At 36.7% G+C, this 20604-nt stretch overlaps 1 protein-coding gene across 10 annotated transcripts in view; it reads left to right on the top strand.

The window, feature by feature from the left end:
• Positions 1-19853, top strand: part of HECTD1 (HECT domain E3 ubiquitin protein ligase 1) — a 63828-nt gene extending 43975 nt beyond the window's left edge. For 8 of the 10 annotated variants that reach the window (XM_009290367.2, XM_009290365.2, XM_009290357.2 and 5 more), the window contains 17 exons: positions 1695-1916; positions 3676-3809; positions 5774-5930; positions 6777-6999; positions 9566-9620; positions 9867-10049; positions 10391-10601; positions 10683-10768; positions 11936-12063; positions 13980-14181; positions 14326-14463; positions 14718-15325; positions 16437-16515; positions 16627-16720; positions 17026-17176; positions 18395-18539; positions 18900-19853. In XM_009290367.2, the coding sequence (XP_009288642.1) occupies positions 1695-1916; positions 3676-3809; positions 5774-5930; positions 6777-6999; positions 9566-9620; positions 9867-10049; positions 10391-10601; positions 10683-10768; positions 11936-12063; positions 13980-14181; positions 14326-14463; positions 14718-15325; positions 16437-16515; positions 16627-16720; positions 17026-17176; positions 18395-18539; positions 18900-19037 (2954 nt within the window). In that variant the 3' untranslated portion in view covers positions 19038-19853. The remainder of the gene's footprint in view (positions 1-1694; positions 1917-3675; positions 3810-5773; positions 5931-6776; positions 7000-9565; positions 9621-9866; positions 10050-10390; positions 10602-10682; positions 10769-11935; positions 12064-13979; positions 14182-14325; positions 14464-14717; positions 15326-16436; positions 16516-16626; positions 16721-17025; positions 17177-18394; positions 18540-18899) is intronic. The other 2 variants (XM_009290366.2, XM_009290364.2) reach the window with 2 other exon arrangements.
• Positions 19854-20604: the final 751 nt, after the last annotated feature.

Below are 20604 nucleotides of genomic sequence, written 5' to 3'. Positions count from 1 at the left end.
CAAGTAAAATCTGAAATCATGATTAGTGATATGTCTCTCTGGATTTGCTGTAAGTGGTTGCATTTAAAAACAGCAGTATTTGTCAGGAGGTAAGTGGTGTCTAGGGTAGCCAGTTTCAATTTGTTCTTGAATTTAGAGCAAATGAAATGCTGACACTTAATGGCTTAATGGCTTTTTCTGTTTATTATAACAGCAAAGAGTGTACTGTTATTAATTAGAAGTGGGTGGAAGATATGAATACTGAACAACTTGTTTTCAAGTTCTTAAACAACAAAAGAAAAACCCTTTGGATTGGAAAATTTCCATGCTTGCACAGAGATGAGCATAGGCTTATTAACAACCCTAAATTTAAATTTTACTCTCTCCCTCCCCACACATAGAAATAATTTCAAGCACTATACCTGCTTGGGTCACCTTTGCTGATTTTTTTTTTTTTGTTTGCATTTTCATATTTTTATTTACAAACTGTTACTTATGTTCCTAAGGAGAGAAAAAAAAAAGAAAGGAGTAACTGATGAACAACAAAAATAGAAAGTGTAACATTTATTTTTCTCGGAAAGCTATCAAATGCACTTAGGGGAAGAATCTTTGTTGTATCTTATCCTTCTTCAAGGGTAGTAACCTTTGCAACCCTCTAATAGTCTGAAATTCAGAATTTAGATTAATTTTTTTTTAAGAAAACAGTGCCTCACTTTACATAAGCTGCAATAATGAAAATGTTTACTTTAAAATTGCAAAACTTGCATTTGATAAATTTCAGAAAAGGTAGATAGAAAAACATAAGGTTTAAATTTAAGTGTAGGTGACCCCTCGACTTTGCACATGCAAACATGTGATTAACCTCCTGTGTTTGAAGATATGCATGTGAGAAAATGTTTTGAAGATTGGGATGTAAATGTGTAGTTGCACATATAATAACTTACACTCAGTTATGTACACTACCTGAAATTCTTTCTATTGAGTTTACAGTGAATTCAGACTTGTTTCGGGTGTTAACTAAAATGTATTTACTGTGTTTTATTTGAATGTGCAGTAAGGTAATTTCTTAGCTGTTGCTTGCTTATTCTGGTAATTATTTATATAAATCATCCAACATAAGTAAGGTATTCAGTCAGATGTTTTGCAGTACTGCCAACTCAGGCTTGCTGCCTGTCATGAACATATGTGCTAATAGTTATGTGAAAGATAAGAAGTCAGAGCTGCTTTAAGAACTTTAGAAAATTGCACAAAAATCACAGGTTTCACATTTGTCTTATGTTATGTTCTCAATTCATTTATATATAGTAAACTGTTTTCCCTGTATAACTTTAATTATATTGCTGTTCAGAGGTTAAATTACATTTTAGGCTTAAAGACAGAGTATTGGAATAACAGATTTCAGAAATACTTTTCATATGTTGAAAATGAAATGAAGTGATTTCAGATTTACAGTGGGGTTTGGGGATTTATTTAATAAAATTTGTTTTAAATGTATGCAAGGGAATATGCTCAGAAGTGAGCATCTGCATTGTTGGGTGCACTTTTGCACTGGGAAACCCTTCCCGTTTAGTCTGTTATTCTTTATTGTAAATAACACATTACATCTGATAAGTTTTCAACCCCAAATATATTTTTCAACACAAGGCTCATGCATGTAAATTGTACTCTCAAGTCATCAAATCATTTATTTTATCTTACCATATCTTTATCTATAGCTTCTCCTCTTATGGGTGCCCAAAGTTTTCCTAATCTGACTACAACTGGTACCACATCAACAGTGACCATGTCTACATCCAGTGTTACTAGCAGCAGCAATGTAGCTACAGCAACTACAGTTTTATCTGTTGGTCAGTCGCTTAGTAATACTCTAACTACTAGCCTAACATCAACATCTAGTGAGAGCGATACAGGTCAGGAGGCAGAATATTCTTTATATGGTAAGTTTCATTTTTAAATGAACATAAGCAGACTTCCCATTAATGATTTTTCCTTTTCTCCCGTTGTTATGATTTTCTCATGTAGTAGTTTATTTACTGAAAAGTATTTGAAAGTTGAGCTGTTCATATGTTACTAGTTCTGTAAGGCAGTAAGTAAAATAATGTTAACATAGTAGTATTTCCTTATGTTTTCAGGTCTTTATTTTCAGTAGTTTCTATCCCACATTATTATTTTTTTATGGTATAGTTTATTTAGGCACTTAATCTTTTCCTTAATCAAATGAGTTTAGTATCTAATGTAGTTTGCATATGAATCTCTAAAGTCAAAATGTTATTTCTCATTGTGTTGTGTAGGCATGCTACATGCTCAGTGTGAGGTACCTTGTATCACTCAGTGACTGAAAAGCATCCGCCATTAGGCACATTATACACTTACAATAATGTATGAGGTTCCAGGTATCTCAATACCATAATAGTAATTGCAAAAAAATTGGATAGAACGCAGAAATGAAAATGACACAGAGAACGGAATTCTGTGATTTGAGGAACAAAATCCAGAGTTATGTGGGCACTATACACTAGAAACAGACACTAGGACAGAAGTTATTTGCAGGATAGGAATGCTGTGAAAGAAGATTGTAGTTACCTAGGTTGATAATATCTAGGAATTAAGTTAATGAAATGAAGTCAAGAAGAACCTGGGCTAGATATAGGAAAATACTTCCTAATTTCAAGTTTATTGGATTGTGAGATGTTCTTGAAAGAAAAGATACTTGATTTGTTTAAAATTTGATTGGATTAAGATTGTGTTCTATTTTGCCTCTCCTATAGCCTATTGAAATTGCTTGGAAAATACCTGGTAATTTCAATGGATATTGGAATTGAGCTGCTTGGAGGCAGTCGATTAAGATATCTGCATATGCCATCTCCTTTTATTCTTTTAAGTCTCATTTGATATTTTGTTTGGGTGACAAGTCTTAAAATAGATCATAAAGAACTGGGCAAATAGTTACTTTAAAGTTTTTGTTGGGGCACTGACAACAATTCAAAGGGTGTTTGGGTGGTATACATAGTTTTTATGTGTATAGAAAAATGTGAAAGTTCAAAGATTCATCCCAGTCCACCTTGGATTGCTATGAACTGCTTTTCTGGTTCTGGGGGTTTGGTTTTTAAGTCTTAGTACTAGGTGGGTGAAATTGTTCTTTATATCTGTCTTCAGCTTCTTGCTACAGAAATTAATTAGCAATTGAATCTTTAAAAATATCATGCTCAAATGTTTATTTTAAATGTCCTTTACATTGTAATTTGAGGTCTAAGCCACACATTCTCAGTGGAAATTACATTACTAACCTGTTTTTAAAATTAATTAAACATAGAATCAGGCAGTATACATTTGTGTACCCTTTTTTTTTAATCTTTTGTAATTTAAAATAAGTGTAATTATAAAATGTTTGATATAAGCAAATGAGAAAGAGATCACTCTTGCTGATCACTCTTAATTATACAAATGTTAAGTGCTTCTTCTGTTAGCTATGCTAGTGACTAGACCACTGGACTTTTTGTCTGGTGTATGCTTTTATTACAGCTTTTAATCTTATTAGGCCATAAGCAATATTTTCGTTCTCTCTTTTTCTTGTTTAAGTGAGACTTGTTTTTTCATTCTTCCCAATGCTCCTGTTCTTTAATTTTCAAAATTTTGCTTTAAAAGTTATTCTTGTCTTTTGTTCTGTATGTAAATATATTTATATATGTATTATAGATTTTCTTGATAGCTGCCGAGCTAGTACTCTGTTGGCAGAGTTAGATGATGATGAGGATCTACCTGAACCAGATGAAGAAGATGATGAAAATGAAGATGATAACCAAGAAGATCAAGAATATGAGGAAGTTATGGTACAGTATAGTTAGCATAGATGTTATCTTAATTGACTAACAGATGCATTAAAAATCCACGGGTTTGTTTTGTTTTTGTTGGTGGTTTTTTTTTGTTGTGGTTTTTTTTTTTTTTTCCAAGTTTTTTACCTAGATATAATCTTTCCATTAATTAAAACAAATGTATTTAGATTTAGGACTACTAGTTTGGAGTACCTATCCGTAAAGACTCTAAATGAAATGCCAAAGTTAAAGTCATGTTACACTTTTCAGGGGCTGCAAACTGAATACTACTTTATGAAGACAGTTCATTGTCCCTTTTCCCCATTCTTGCATATATTTTGAGTATTAAGAAAGCTGTTTTCTCATGCATTCAAATGGGTGTGATAAAATTGCAAGAGCTCACTAGATAGAACAGCTAACAAGGCAGTCCCCTTTCTGTACAAATTTGATTGTACCATCTTCAACATTTATTCCAGAGAAAGTGTTTGTGAACACCAGCACACCCTGAGACCTTATAGGTCAGAATTAACATCTTAAAAACAGCCTGGGAACAAGTTGGCAGACAGTAGAAATGATGGATCACTAGTTCACTGGCTGATGAAATGGTGTAACTTTGTGGGTAGGCTGCTGAATTTTGTAGTGATACAGTTCTGGGGTGTGTTTAACTGTAGGCCTGTGTGAAGCAAACTGTAATAATTTAAGTATGCCAGAGGAAATATATCTTAAAAAAAAAAAAAAAAAAAAAAAGAAAAGGACAAGACAAAACCCAGCAGGTTAATCCCCATGGGTCTTGCCTACATTATTGTGAGTTCTGGCTTTTCATTTGGTTCTTCTTTAGTGGTATGATGAATGCTTGGTCTTCTACCACCATTGAAGCGATCAGAATGGATACTGCAGGGTCTAAGAGGAAAAATATCTTAAGACTTCACTAATGATAGTTTAATGTTTATTACATAAATGTAAATATTGTTTTATGGAATTATAGAAACTTCTCTTGTAATTAATATGCACAACTTTCAGTCATTTGAACCAAAGTGTTTAGCACTTTAACCTACTATGATTATGCTTTTAATAGAAACTCAAATATGGTACTACGTATTTCGTTATTTCACCTTCTTCACAAAGAGACGAAGTTAGGAATGGAAAAGCCAGTACTACTTAAATGGATCTACAATGCAAACAACCACCTTAGTTTGTAGATTGTTGATCACTTTTCAGAAATTATTAAATGGGATTACTATTGTTGTTCATGGGAAGAAGCAGAAATCGCTAAATTAGTCTTTGCTTAAGATTACACAGCAAGAATCAGATCTGGAAAAGAAAATTTTCCTTTCTTGGGTTCCAGTCCTGTTCCCTCTGATATACTATGTAATTCTTCTCAATGAGGAGTTGAACAGATTAAAAACTTGTTGTAGAAAAATCATAAGTAATTAATACTTGCTAAGGCTTAATGAAAATTAGATTTCTTCCCACCATCATGGTTCCAGTATTTTGGTATTTGATTTAATCTCTGGATAAAACGTTGTATACATTATATATCAATATATGTATACACTTTCAAAAAAATACTTCCTGGTTTCAGAAAAGTTAATGTGTTTATTTTGACACGGTTGCTTTACTTGAATCTTTGATACTCCAAAGTTTGTGGAATACACAGAATATCTACACCAAGTTTGCTGGTCTACAATACTCTGTATTTCCCTATGTTCTGGTGCTTCATGGAAAGTTTCATTCTTTCCAGAAATTGTAAATACACCTATTGTAAGGTTAGCCCATTTATGTTGATTTCTGTGTGCCTGTGGTTTTGATAATTCTCTTGATTCCTGCCTGACCAGTTAAATGGAACTAATACTGTTACATGCCACCTTTGCTATCTTTTGTGTCAATTTTAGTTTCCGTGACTGCTCTATTCCCTAACTATTACATTTTTGATCAAATGATTCTTTGTAGCAGAATTTAAAAAACAACTACTTTTTTTTTAGGAAGAAGAGGAGTATGAAACCAAAGGAGGCCGTAGAAGAACATGGGATGATGATTATGTATTGAAACGACAGTTTTCTGCTCTGGTTCCTGCTTTTGACCCAAGACCTGGTCGTACTAATGTTCAACAGACAACTGACCTAGAAATCCCTCCACCCGGTATGCTGACAAGACATTTGTGATACTTGATCTGGCTTTAGGGTGGAGACTCACTGTTAAAGGCCCATTGGGCTCTGGGGGTCCCAGCACTATTAACCAGTACAACATGCTTTTGCGGCTGTGTGGCTTTTCTCTGTTTGAATGAGAGTTTCATCTACGTCTGCGGGTCCAAGCATTATTGAGGGAAAAGTAAATTAAAAGCTGTGTAAAATAAGCATACTCATGAATTTAACTTGGATTAGTGATAAATCTCTTGCTATGTCTGGTTCCACCTGCAGGGAATAATCTGTGTGTTGAGCTACCCAGAATAGCTTTGATTGGAGAGGGCTTGTTGAAACAGCCCAAAGCAGAGGCAAGGGGAAAGCTAATACAGTAATTGAGCAGTCTGTATGACCGCAGCATAGCACCTGATCTTGCTCCTTAGTTCATTCTTGTTTTGCGGTGTGGGTGTAGTCAATGTTCTTTATAGAAAGAAATACGTAGGTTTAGCTTCTGTGGAAACGAGGCGTCGTTGATTTTGATGAACTGAAATGAGTTAATACAACAGGAAGATACTGTGTATGAAAAGACGAATGCATGTGCTGTGATAATATTAAAGGGGATGTTATCAAGATGTAAGAATCAATAGGGATTTCAAAAATTCCTGTTAGCTTTACTCGCATAGAGAAGTGCTGTAGTTACAGCCCTTAGATATAGTTCATAGTTACAACTCGGTATCATCTCCTTGGCATGTGTGCAGGAAGTCTTCACACTTCCTTATTGAGCCACTTTACTAATGTTTAAGCCAACTTGTCATGCATTACATATTTTGTATTAACAGCTTCTCAAATGATTTTTCACATGCAGGTACACCTCATTCAGAACTCTTGGAAGAGGTTGAGTGCATGCCTTCGCCACGTTTAGCACTTACTTTGAAAGTTTCCGGTCTTGGAACAACTCGAGAAGTAGAACTGCCCTTAACAAACTTTCGATCTACCATCTTTTACTATGTACAGAAATTGTTACAGCTTTCCTGTAACGGCAATGTGAAATCTGACAAACTTAGACGTATTTGGGAGCCAACATACACGTAAGCTCACAAGTTTGTTATTCTCTGTAGAGAGCACCGTGACTGATGAGGAAATGGGTGTGAAACAATGTTAAGTTTTTGTTTCTCCTCTGTAGGAAGCAATGCTAGAATTAGTTTTTCTTGCATTTATGTCAGGATGTTGTTACTGGTTTTAAAGCTAGTGCTGTGACTACAAAACAAAAAAAAGTCATAATCTCCAAAGCTCAACTGTGACTTGTTAATAATATTTCACGAGTCAAGCAGTTGACCAAGAGAGCAGAATTTGGTCTGCTTAGGGATCGGCTTAGAAGAATCCCATGGGGATACAGTCCTAGAGAGAAGAGAGGTCCAGGAGAGATGATTGATTTTTCAAGGATCACGTTCTCCAGGCTCAAAACAATCCATCCCAATGTGTGGGAAATCAGGCAGAAGCAGCAGGAGGCCTGCATGGATGAACAAGAAACTCCCAACAGAACTCAAAACATAAAAAGGAAGCACGCAAGAAGTGGAAGAGGGTCAACTGACCCGGGGGGAATATAGAGACATTGTCCCAGTGTGAAGGTATAGGGTTAGGAAAGCCAAAGCTCATCTGGAGTTAAATCTGGTGAGGGATGTGAAGAGCAAAAGGTTAGGGAACGCTTAAAGAAACAGGACATACAAGTCCACGGGACCCAACGCACCCACAAGAGCTGGCCACTCTTGATTATCTTTGAAAGGTCTTGGTGACTGGGAGATGTTTCTGAGGACTGGAGGAAAGCAAGTGTCACTCCTATCCCCCAGAAGGGCAAGAAAGATCTAGGGAACTACAGACTGATCACCCTCTCCTTCATCCCTGGAAAGGTGATGGAAATAATCCTGGAAACCATTTCCAAACAATGAAGGACAAGAAGATGATAGGGAGTAGGTGGCATGAATTTATGAAGAGGAAATCATTTTTAACCAATCTGATAGCCTTCTATGATAAGATGACTAGGTCAGTGCATGAGGAGAAAGCAGCAGATGTTATTTTCTTCAACTTTAGCAAGGCTTTCAACACTTTCTCCCTCGTTGACAAACTAATAAAGTATGGACTAGATAGTGTCTGAAAACTGCCTGAACTGCCAGGCTCAGATCGTTGTGATCATTGGTATGAAGTCCAGCTGGAGGCCAGTCATTAGTGGTGTACCCCAAGGGTCGATACTGGGTCCAGTACTGTTTAACATCGACATTAATGAACTGTATGATGGGACAGAGCAGACCCTCAGCAGGCTTGCAGACAAAACAAAACTGGGAGGAGTCGTTGTACCAGCTGGTTGTGCTGCCATTCTGAGACACCTCATCAGGCTGGAGAAATGGAGAGATGGGAACTTCATGAAGTTCCACAAAGGGACGTGCAAAGTCTAGCAGCTGGGGAGACATAACTGCCAGTACAGGCTGGGGGCCAACTGGCTGGAAAGCAGCGTGGCAGAAAAGGCCCTGAGGGTCCTGGTGGACATAAAGTTGAACGCAAGCCAGCTATGCACCCTGGCAGCAAAGAAGGTCGGCAGTATCCTGGGCTGCATTAGGAAGGTTGAGGGAGGTGATCTTCCCCCTCTGCTGAGTGCTGGTGAGACACATCTGGAGTGCTATGTCCAGTTCAGGGCTCCTCAGTACGAGAGAGGCATGGACGCTGGAGTGAGTCTAGCAAAGGGCCACTAGGATGACTAAAGGGCTTAAAACGTCTGTCATACAAAGAGAGTCTGAGAGATCTGGGACTGTCTAGCCTGGAGAAAAAAAGGCTTGTGGGATCTTACCAATGTGTATTGAATACCTGATGGGAGAGAGTAAGGAAGACAGAGCGTAGACTCTTTTTTGTTGCGACAAGTGAAAGGACAAGAAGAAAATGGCACAAATTGAAATAGGGGAAATTCCATTTAAACATAACATTTGAGCAGGGGTATTGGACTAGGACTCCACAGAGGTCCCTTCCAACTTCAGCTGTTCTCTCTACCCTAATTTGACCTTACTTGCTTTATAGTAATAGACAGAAATTATAAGACTATATGATTGTGTGTATTTTCCATTTACTACACCAACGTAACTTCTGTGATACTAGAAAACTAACCTATACGAAAGCAAGAACTGCAGTAAGGTGGTTGCAGTTTTTTTAACTTTGTATTTCAGATTTCAGCAGTGCTCGTGTGTTACACCTATTTTCTGAGTTGCCTTGTGTCAAAAATTGTGTGCTGTAACAAAACTGTTTTCTAGTTAGAAAGGATGAGAAATAGTTGTAAATGTGCATATCTCCTAAGTTAATACACAGCAAACTACCCTAGAACTTCAGAATTTCAAAGAGCTGGTGCATGTGTAGTGAAGAACCTGAAGTTGGTGTGGGAAATCTGCACAATGAAGGTTGATTACTCAATGAATATTGAAGATTAAATATGAGTTTAAGAACTTTGCTGCATCAGGGTATCCCAGATGTTCTGTGCAGCAAAGAGCAGCTGCTATTGCTGGTTTACATTGTGCTATTTAAATGTCACTGATGTCTAACAAGTCAATGTATAACTTCAGAATTTAGAGGATGTGCTATGAGTATGAAATATTAACTCATTGTTTTGATACCTAGAATCATGTACAGAGAAATGAAGGATTCTGATAAAGAGAAAGAAAGTGGAAAAATGGTAAGACTTACTTCTATGCCTTTGTTTATGTTTTTATGGCTGTTTAAACAAAAGCAAAACAAATCTTATTGCAGTTTTTGAAATGCTACGTTAAAAAAAAAAACTAACGGTTTTCAATTACTTAAAGGATATGAGTGAGTATAGCTGTAAATGCATGCTCCTTTAAAAAAGACAGTATGTAATGCATGTGAAATCTCAAAGACTTTACAATCAGGAAAAACCAACATTTGGTGGTTCCTGTTGTAGGGTTGCTGGTCAGTAGAGCATGTGGAGCAGTACCTTGGCACTGACGAATTACCAAAGAATGACTTGATAACCTACCTGCAGAAGAATGCAGACTCAGCTTTCCTGCGCCACTGGAAATTAACCGGCACTAATAAAAGTATTAGGAAAAACAGAAATTGTTCCCAGCTCATAGCTGCATACAAGGTATATGTCTGCATACAAACTTTTTTTATTGTGAATGGCTGTGTGCTTTGTTTTGCAGCTTTAAAGATTCTTGTGGAGGAGGGATATGACATGGATAGGAAAGTTGAATGTTCACATGCCAATATCAAGTTTAGTTTTTGCTGCTTTTTTTTTAATGTCTTCTGTTAAATATAGTCTTGTTAAAATGCATTTGAATCATGATTTGAACCATCCACAATTTAACTAAGTGTTGAGGTTAAACACAGTAACCATTCTGATTTTTCAAATGATTAACTTGGAGTGCGCAGTCCTAAAGAAAGTAACACACAGAGTTTTCATTCTTAAAAATTCTTTTTTTACAGGATTTTTGTGAACATGGATCAAAATCTGGATTAAGTCAAGGGGCCATTTCTACTCTTCAAAATTCTGATATCCTTAGTTTGGCAAAGGAACAACCTCAGGCCAAAGCTGGCAGTGGGCAGAACTCCTGTGGAGTAGAAGATGTTCTGCAGTTACTCCGCATTTTGTATATAGTTGCCAGTGACCCTTACGCAGCACGAACTTCTCAAGAAGGTAAGTTATTTATCTAGCAAAGCTGCTTAAATGTTTTAATGAAAACAAAATAAAGGAAAAATTTTCTCTTGATATTTTCAGAAGGAGATGAGCATCCTCAGTTTAACTTTCCACCAGATGAATTCACAAGCAAAAAAATTACTACGAAGATTCTGCAACAGATTGAGGTATTACATTAATGTATTATGCACAATGTATATATGTAATATTGTTTTTAAGGCTCTAGTATACTCTTCCTTACTTTGTTTGAAATTATTAGGTTTTTTGCCATTTTGACTTTTGAATTGTTTCATACAATATTTACTTCCTTACATTTTGGATGAGTAAATTCTGTAAGAACAGGCTAGTCTGAATAAAAACATACCAAGAAAAAAGTTAAAATAGAATTGTATCTTTTGGTTAGGAAGAATAATCTTTTTTCTGCACCAAACATCAATGTTACCACATAGTGTATGTATGTCTGCGTGATGATATTGTAACAAAGGCAATTAATTGTGTTGGGGTTCATAAACTTTTTATTGTTTATACGTTCCACATAAAGCTTTCAAAAATAGCATTTAGAAAACATATTCTTGGTACTAGGTCAGTTAGATGCGTTAAAAGGACAACTTTAAGATGTAGTTCTTCAGTAGAACTACACTTTCTTTAACAAAGATTTAAAGAAGGTGAAGATTCTTCACTTGCTTGGCTCTTGTGTGCTTTTTGAGTTTTTTTTATTACAGTTAAGTTGCCCTAATTATTCATTAAAAAAAAAAAAGTTCAGTTTTTCATGTTCTTTGAATGACTGTTCAGGCACTCTGAGTATCTTTGGAGTAATAATTTCTATGGTCTTTTTCTATTATACTTGTATTTTAGAAGGGACTACAGTAATATTTCAGTGGGGATCATCTTTACTACCACCAAGTTTCTTTTGTGTCTTCTGGTATGGAGGAGGTAGTATCTAATCACTTTGGGGCAAAACTCAGAAGTAATTCTCCCCGGGTAATTGTATACTCGGATCTCCCCGTAGTGCTTTGAGTAGTACATATCCCAGAGATTTACTACAGCTTTTAGTGTGTTTGTGCCAAAGCACCCTGTGTCCACTCTTGAGTCCTAGAAACTCTGTAAACTTCTCATTCATAGCCTTTAAAAGGGGGGGGGGGGAGGGGGAGGAAGTAGCAGTTGCTGAGAAGGAAGAAACTTGCTCAAGCACAGGGGAAAACTCTGTACTTTGGTGTATTGGGTGTCTGGGTACTTGGTTACAAACTTGTTGGGACAACCCGAGTCTAATGTTAGAAACACCTTTTTTTTTTTTTTTTTTTTTTTTTTTTTTTTCTCCTTGCATTAAACTACAGGAACCCTTGGCACTAGCAAGTGGAGCTTTGCCAGACTGGTGTGAGCAGCTAACAAGCAAGTGTCCTTTCTTAATTCCATTTGAAACAAGACAGTTGTACTTCACATGCACAGCATTTGGAGCATCAAGGTAAAAAAAAATAAATAATAAAAATTAAGACTGCTCCCTTTTTTTTTTAATAAAAATGTAATAGTTTTTTTTTTTAATTGCTAATTCACAGAAGGACTTTATCCTAACAAGATAGATTTTGCTTGCCAAATGTAAAGCATTTTAGATAGTAGAAAAAAAGGGAAAACTCCAGAAAGACTTTTGGACACTTGAAACATTTCTTGTTCATTGTGTTAGAGGTTTATGATGAGTAGCCTACCTTCTGTTTGATATTATTCAGGAAATTCCTTTGAAGAAATTGCATTTTTCAACTTTAGCTGAAGACTTGCTTGTGTACCTCTAGCTAGGTTATCATATCAGGCAGTAATTCGACTGGGTTGCAGTTCATTGCATAAAGGAGTAAGAAACAAAATAAAAAAATTCTGAAAATAAATGTGAATTTAATGTTTTTTGAAAGCATACACCGAAGCACATATCTTTTATAGTTCCTACAATGGTTTGGTGATTGTTTGTTTTGGTTCATTTGTTTTGAATTCACTAAAGTCTTTACTAAATAGACAAAATCTAACAAATGGATGCTCTTTCGAAAGTTAGTATTAGCTGCGTAATGAAACTGTAACAAGACCAGACATAAAAATATTTAAGCGTACCCTCTAAAGTGTTCTGTTAACCTAGGAATCCTTAATATTTTGATTGCAGCGGTGATTACCTTGAGTAGTCTACGTAGACAGTGTAAACCTTTTTGCCAGCTTGCTTTTACATGATGAGAAGGAAGAATTCGTTTCTGTGGGTTTTCTTGGCTGTTTCTTTGTTTGTTTGTTTTTCCAAAGAGGAAGAAAAGTGTAGACAGTGAGTTGCAAAAATTACTGGTGTGTCTAATACACAGTAGAAATGCCTCATGAAGAGTGTAAAATGAGGCATTTAAAAAGAAGGAAAAAGGAAGAGAAGAAAAGGTATTGTCTTGCAAGACATCAATTTAAATCATCTTAATATGGAAAAACTTAACTTCTGCGGAAAAATGGTCCAGAAAACTGGACCATGTGTGTTTGGTTTTTTGTTTTTGTTTTGAAAAAAGGTAATGTTTTAGAAAAACTGTGTTTTAAAGAGATCCTTCAGGAAACATTGCATGGTATTTACTTGGTAAGTAAAGAGCTTTCTTGAGCTCTTAAAAATACTGCAAATAGTTCTTAAAACTCATATACTGTGTATGAACTCTGTGTGTACATGCACACGGGCGTGTACACACTCTGAGTCTGTCATGACACTTGACCATACTTGCAAACAACCAACAGATGGTAGCTGTGTAGGTAGTTTATTACTGCATAGATGACAATACATACAAGAATTTCAGACTTTGATTTCATGTAAGTACTGCTATTAGAGGCGGCTGTTCTTCCTTCACTGATACGGGTCTATATGGGTACGATTGCACGTCAACTTTGGTTCTGTGTTTCTTTAATAAGTGTGCAAGTAAGTAAATCTTGCTGTAAAACTTGATCAGTATCAATGGGGTGATGTACAACTGCCTTGCAGTATATAATGGAAGTTGTAGTAAGCGTCTATAAACAGTTTTGAGCATCTGTGATTAAAAAAAGTACTACAGTAAATGCTACCCTCTGTTCATTCCACTGTAATATGAATACTATAGTAATTCAGATCAACAATTGTGTGTTTTCATTGGTGCTATCTATTACATCAGAAGTTATGGCTGGCCCTTCAGAGTAATTAAAAATTATTTAGTTTGCTAAACTCCTAAAATATGAAGCAGCCCATATTTGGGTATTTTGAATATTTCTGAGAAATACATTGGTATATAACTTAAAAAAAAACCCAGAAGGAGGTAATTAGTACTTAACAAGGTAACTTTTTCGTAGTAGCTACTTTCAAGTTTTCATGCTGGTAGACATCGAAGTTTTAAACAACTGTTTTTTTTCCAGAGCAATTGTATGGCTACAGAACAGACGTGAAGCCACTGTTGAACGGACAAGGACCACAAGCACAGTGCGACGTGATGATCCAGGAGAATTCAGAGTTGGACGTCTCAAACATGAAAGAGTGAAAGTTCCGCGAGGTGAATCCTTGATGGAATGGGCAGAAAATGTCATGCAGATTCATGCAGACAGAAAATCTGTTCTAGAGGTAAAGCATACCTGCCTAGCAGAGCGAGGTTAGGTAGCTATTTCTAATGTACTGGCCGGGATATTGAATATCCTGTTCCATAACCAACACTAAACATTTCACTAGGATTTTCTTTTATTATTAACGTTCCTTATGTTTTTCTAGGTTGAGTTTTTAGGGGAGGAAGGAACAGGCCTGGGTCCTACCTTGGAATTTTATGCATTGGTGGCAGCAGAATTTCAGAGGACAGATTTGGGAGCTTGGCTTTGTGATGACGACTTTCCAGATGACGAGTCTCGTCAGGTATATTTCAGTTTGCATTTTAAACTGAGTACTTGTATAAAAGAAAAGTGAGCTAGCTATCCAGGAAGGGAAGAACACACGATCGGTGAGCAGCCACTCATCATGGTCAAGAATGACCACTCTGCTCCACAGCTTGCTTTTTAACCTGTTCTCTTTTTAACAGAGAAGTAAAGTATAAGTTAAACAGCACAGATATATAATTAAATTCACCTTTAACAACGTCAACTTTTTTTTGTGTGTGTCTCTTAAATCAGGTTGACATTGGTGGTGGATTGAAACCCCCTGGCTACTATGTACAGAGATCATGTGGACTCTTCACAGCACCATTCCCACAAGATAGTGATGAACTTGAAAGAATAACCAAACTCTTTCATTTCCTTGGAATTTTCTTGGCTAAATGCATTCAGGACAATAGACTTGTGGATTTACCCATTTCTAAGCCTTTTTTTAAACTCATGTGTATGGGGGACATCAAAAGTAACATGAGTAAGTTGATATATGAATCACGGGGTGACAGAGACTTGCACTGTACTGAAAGTCAGTCGGAGGCTTCTACAGAAGAAGGGCATGATTCCTTGTCAGTGGGAAGTCTGGAAGAAGACTCCAAATCAGAATTTATTCTTGATCCACCAAAACCTAAACCTCCCGCCTGGTTTAATGGAATTTTAACATGGGAAGACTTTGAATTAGTAAATCCACATAGAGCTAGGTTTCTAAAAGAAATTAAGGACCTTGCAATTAAAAGGCGTCAAATTTTAAGCAACAAGAGTCTGTCAGAAGACGAAAAGAACACAAAACTACAGGAACTGATGCTGAAGAATCCATCAGGTTCGGGGCCTCCACTTAGCATAGAGGATTTGGGGTAAGAGTTTTCATATTTATTTATAAATATGCAAACAGTGTTGTGTTAGAGACAAACGTCAACACGTATAATTAAAACTGAAGATTTCTTCATTTTAAATAGTATTGTTGCAAGGAGGAGTCATTAGAGATGCAGCAAGATCCAGTTTGCCATCTGTAGCTATGTTCTTTCTTGTTCCTTAGTTTGAGGATTTTCTCTTCTCACTTGCTCAGTTTCCTAATGTTTGAACTTATATGTGGCTGCACTGCGATGCCGTATGACTCTCTAGAAACACCCAAATACTTGTAAAGACCTTTAGGATAGTGTGAATCGGTGATTTCTTTGCTATGACAACTACTGAAATTTATCAAGTTTTTTGGAGAGCTTTTAAAGAGGACAGATTGAAATTTCAGATTGTGTTAATAGACACGCAGTGCAGTCTTTGAATCCATGTTAAACAGAACTCTTGCTAACTTTTAGCAAATGTTAAAGACATAAAAGTGCTCATACCTGTGTAAACTTGTGTCAGGATGTCACCTTTTGTAGTTTTAAATTATTTCTTTCGAAACAACATAGTTTTTCTACCGTTAATACTATGGGTTATTTGTTAGAATCATGCGCCACAAGGATTGCGTAGTCAGAGTTCAGTAATTGCTTATGGCCTTGCAGACTGCAGTATGGCTTGTTACAGAGGGAAAGCAGGTAGCACCATCGAAGGGCCTAAATGTCTAATATGTTAACTGGCTCTGTATCTGTTAGTGCTGGAAATGAATGTAAAGAATTTTTTGAGTTTCTGAACTGAATTAAACAGTTTGAGTAGTTTTGAAGCTGATAACTTAAAGATATCAAACTGTGAAATTTTCAAGGGTTATCAAATCCGAATAAATAGTGGGTGAGTACACGCATGTGCATACCATAGATTTGAAACATGTATTATCTGTGTCGTCCATTACTAATTGTAGTTCTGTACTGTGGTAACATTGTTTATGTACATACAACATGATCCGCAAACAATGGTTTGAAATGTAGTGAGGTGCTTTCGGGTGTGTGGGGTGCAGTTTCTAAATCTGGTGTATTTGCAAAAGCAGTAGCAGACTTGTTCGCAATTAGTAACTATCTTTGTATTTTGAAGTCTAAATTTTCAGTTTTGCCCTTCGTCCAAAGTATATGGGTTTACAGCTGTGGATCTCAAGCCAGGTGGTGAAGATGAGGTAAGGAAACAACCTACCTTTACAATTTAAACAGCAGTTAAATTTTTACTGTCTCAGCAGTAACTCGAATGCAAAGTGAATTCTTACAGTATTTATCTATTGTCTTTGCAGACTGTAACAATGGATAATGCAGAGGAATACGTTGACCTCATGTTTGACTTCTGTATGCATACTGGTATACAGAAACAGATGGAGGCATTCAGAGGTAATTTTAAATATGGCAAAATATATATGCAGTTAGGTGGACTGGTGTTCAGGGTGTGCTGGTTTAAAGTGGTGGCATAGAAGGGCTTTCAAAAACAAACTTTTACATTAAGAATGCAATAGATATTAATTTCATAACACCTTTGCATTAGTTACGCCATTTTTGATCTTGAAGAGCTTCTGTTTACCTTAATTAAGAAACTGCTGATTGATTCTGGTTTGACTAAAATACAATTGAAATGCTGACGTTATTTTATAAACGTTCGTTTGACTTACATTTATAACTATATCTTGTGTAAATTAAAGATGGCTTCAATAGAGTCTTCCCAATGGAGAAGCTGAGTTCCTTCAGCCATGAAGAAGTTCAGATGATTCTTTGTGGAAATCAGTCACCTTCTTGGGCAGCTGAGGATATCATCAATTATACTGAACCTAAACTGGGATATACACGAGATAGGTACTTATATTCTGAGTGATTTTAAAACAGTAGCTAAAAGATACATTAAGTGACAAAATGTCCAGAATGTTCATTAGATGAAGACGCCAAATTGGATGGGATCGGTGGTCACTGAAGAGCAAGTGATTGTCTAAAACTACGTGAAATAACCGTGTATGTTAAAACAGATAGGTTAGAAGGTTTTTGTGATGAGAGAGGATAAAAAAAATTAAAATACTAAAATGTGAACAACTAGTGGAAATGTAATGGCAGCTCACTAATACAGGCTGTTAAAAATAGCATTTTAGAGTCTTTACTTTCATTTTTGGTGGTGGTTATAATTTCTGTTCAGTTGGGTATAGCTGTTTTTTGTCCCTTCTTTCTTATTTCTTTCTCTTCAAGTGTAGTTAAAAAAGAAAATGTACTATGCAGGGAACAGATATACTGGTGATTGGCTATCAGGAGGTGGTCTCAACGTTTTGGGGTCTGTTGGGTTTGGTGTGGGTTTTTTTTTTTTCTGCTTGTCATTTTTGGTAGCAATAACATACAAATTACTTCTGGAACTGTGTTAGTATAAGCAGCTGAAGGATCCTAATCAGTCTGAGATGCTGTGTGGAGCGATTCTTCTATTGACCCTGTCCTGCATGCAGAGATGCAGCTGAGATTACAGTGCCTGATAGCTGAGGGTGTGTTTCAGCAGGCTGTGCTTTCTTCATGCCCTGTCCTCCCCCTCATCCCCTGGGCTGGTATGGATGAAAGCGCTGGTATCTGGAGGATTCCTCGAAGATCTGTTCTAGTCTGTTACATTTTTCCTATTTTTGTCGCATGAGGGTCTTTAACAGGATAGAAATGAAATCATACATAAATTGAAGTGGCTTTATACTGCAGAAGTGGTACAGAAAAAGTCTTAAGGTTATAGTCAGTTGGATTCTTCTCATAGAATAGGTTTGAGCTCTATCTACTTCTCTACCCATTCGTATGCAAGATACCTGAATAACACTCCAAGATAAGTATAGAGAAAAGTTCTTCTTTACCTACATTTTTCTGTGTAATACTCAGCGAGGAGGTTAAGGAAGTATTTTTATGGGGTTTATGGTGTCTTATTCTTTACTCAGTACTGAACAGGCACTAGAATCTTACAATGACTGCTTAGACGTGACTGAAGATCGTAATTGTACTGTCTCAAGAAACACTTTCTTTGTAATGCTATCATAACTAATTATTTTAATTTCTTTTAAGCCCCGGATTCCTTCGATTTGTGAGAGTCTTGTGTGGTATGTCTTCGGATGAAAGGAAGGCTTTTCTCCAGTTCACCACTGGTTGTTCAACACTCCCACCAGGAGGACTGGCAAACCTACATCCCCGGCTCACTGTTGTACGCAAGGTATGGCTTCTTCTGGGTGCCCTTCAAACCAACTATTTTGGCTTTTGAATGCAATCGTTGCTACGTTAAGAAATAACACTTCCCCCTGCCCCTGGTTTTTAATTTATGACGCTATGTGAAGCTGTCAGTACTAACCTCTGTTTCAGGTCTGTTCCCTGACTTCGTATTTGAATATAAAAGAATTAACATACATGTAAATGTATTTATAAGTTGGTCTCTAGCTTTCCTGATGCTACCGTTCCGTGACGATGGGTGTTACTTATGCAGTAAATGCCACGAATTAGAGGACCTTACAACTTTGAACTTCCGTATCGAGTGCTGTGAACAACTGCAGTAAAAAATGTTCTTTCTTTTCCTCAGGTTGATGCTACAGACGCAAGTTATCCATCTGTGAATACATGTGTGCATTATCTAAAGCTGCCCGAGTATTCTTCCGAGGAGATTATGAGAGAGCGTCTGCTAGCTGCCACAATGGAGAAAGGCTTCCATCTCAACTGAGCCGCTGACTGCAATATGGGACATGAGGAAGTGTTTTTTGATACTAGCGAAGCCTCTTGTGTTTGTGTGCAAAAAATATGATCTCCACGCTGTGCTCTGATGAGACTTGCCTTTTTTTTCACCTGTGAGGCTTTAGGAACATGTGGAATAAGTTTGTTAGCTGCTAATGACAAAATAAATCCTTGTAACTACACAGCCAGCAAGAAATTGGCACAGAACACTGTGTGATGCTTCAAGGGCTTGCACAACTGGAAATTAAGGTGGTTCTGTTTGTCTGTTCCAAAGAACAGATCATCAGATTTTCAGTGTTCACCGATACAAATTTCTAACAGTGTATTTGTGTAAAGTTTGTCATTTAATACCTTGTACACTACAGTTGCCATCACTGATCCCTGTTTTGCTGGCTTTAAGCTAACTGGTCAGAAACTTTTGCTTCCTTAAAACTTAGAGTTAATGGGCATCTCCAGCTTTTTCTTTTTTAATGGTGCCTGCACTATTGGAGTATTTTAGTGGGTTTTTGCATATAATCATGCACAACCTTTTTTTTTCTTTCTTTTTTCTTTCAAGTGGGAATATATTTTGATTTCTCAAATGCCCTGCTATAAAGATCAAATCCTTAAGTGTGTTTGTGCAGCTCAACAATAAAGCTATTAAAAAACACTGGTTCTTAGTGCAAGGCACACTTAAAGCAAGTTTTACTTTTGGTTGTATTTTCTTTGTATATTATAAACATTTATTTAACTTGTTGCAGTTTGAAGTTTAAAAAAAAACACCCAATGTGTAAGCTCAAGAGTAATCATTAAAATGTTTGCAACATATAACTGTCTCCTCTGAATACTTCATTAATCTTCTTATGTTATTAAATCTCCGTACATGTTCTGAACAATCTGCCGTACTTTTTTCAAGGTTTAAAAGAACTACATGGCAATAATTGATCTCACGAACTCGCCTCTCTGCTCAAACCTTTTCAAAAGTAGACAGTGCAGCTTTTCAAGAACTCGTCTGGCAGTGCTAACACTGCATGTGGCAGTTTTTGGTGCTCTTCAGTGGGCCCACGTGACCTGAGGTTATAGTTCTTCATTACATTGGGATAAACACCGGGTCAGATAAAGCTGAATCAGCTGCATCACTTGAGATGGAGGGCCTGTCTTGGTTTCAGCATGTGGTGAGGTATTTATTGGCAAAAAGTGGCTTACAGTAAGATAAGCAAGATGCTAATATGTCTTTAAAGATATTTAAGTACTTGATACCAGAAAAGGAAAATTACTATTTTAGTTGAATCTGCGTGGTAAGTTTTGTTCTGTGCCAGTTCTCTTTGGTAACAACCTTTGCTTGGACCGCTGCTGAGGGAGGGCTTGCCGAAAGGTTCTGCCTCATACATATGCATCAGGTTGATGCCAGATTTCATAGCATTATTCATAGGACTTTGCAGGCATCTTCTTTGAGATTTTCTCCAACGCAAAATTGAAGGGGAACCTCCACCACCCCCAGCTCCTGTGACTACTGTGCTTCAGCAAAACGGTTGCATAAACCTTGTGTTCAAGTATCTGCTCCAGATCCAATGTTG

Source organism: Aptenodytes forsteri, unplaced genomic scaffold, assembly GCF_000699145.1.
Source record: "Aptenodytes forsteri isolate BGI_AS27 unplaced genomic scaffold, ASM69914v1 Scaffold108, whole genome shotgun sequence".
NCBI lineage: Eukaryota > Metazoa > Chordata > Aves > Sphenisciformes > Spheniscidae > Aptenodytes > Aptenodytes forsteri.
This window is presented reverse-complemented; position numbering and strand designations above follow the sequence as displayed.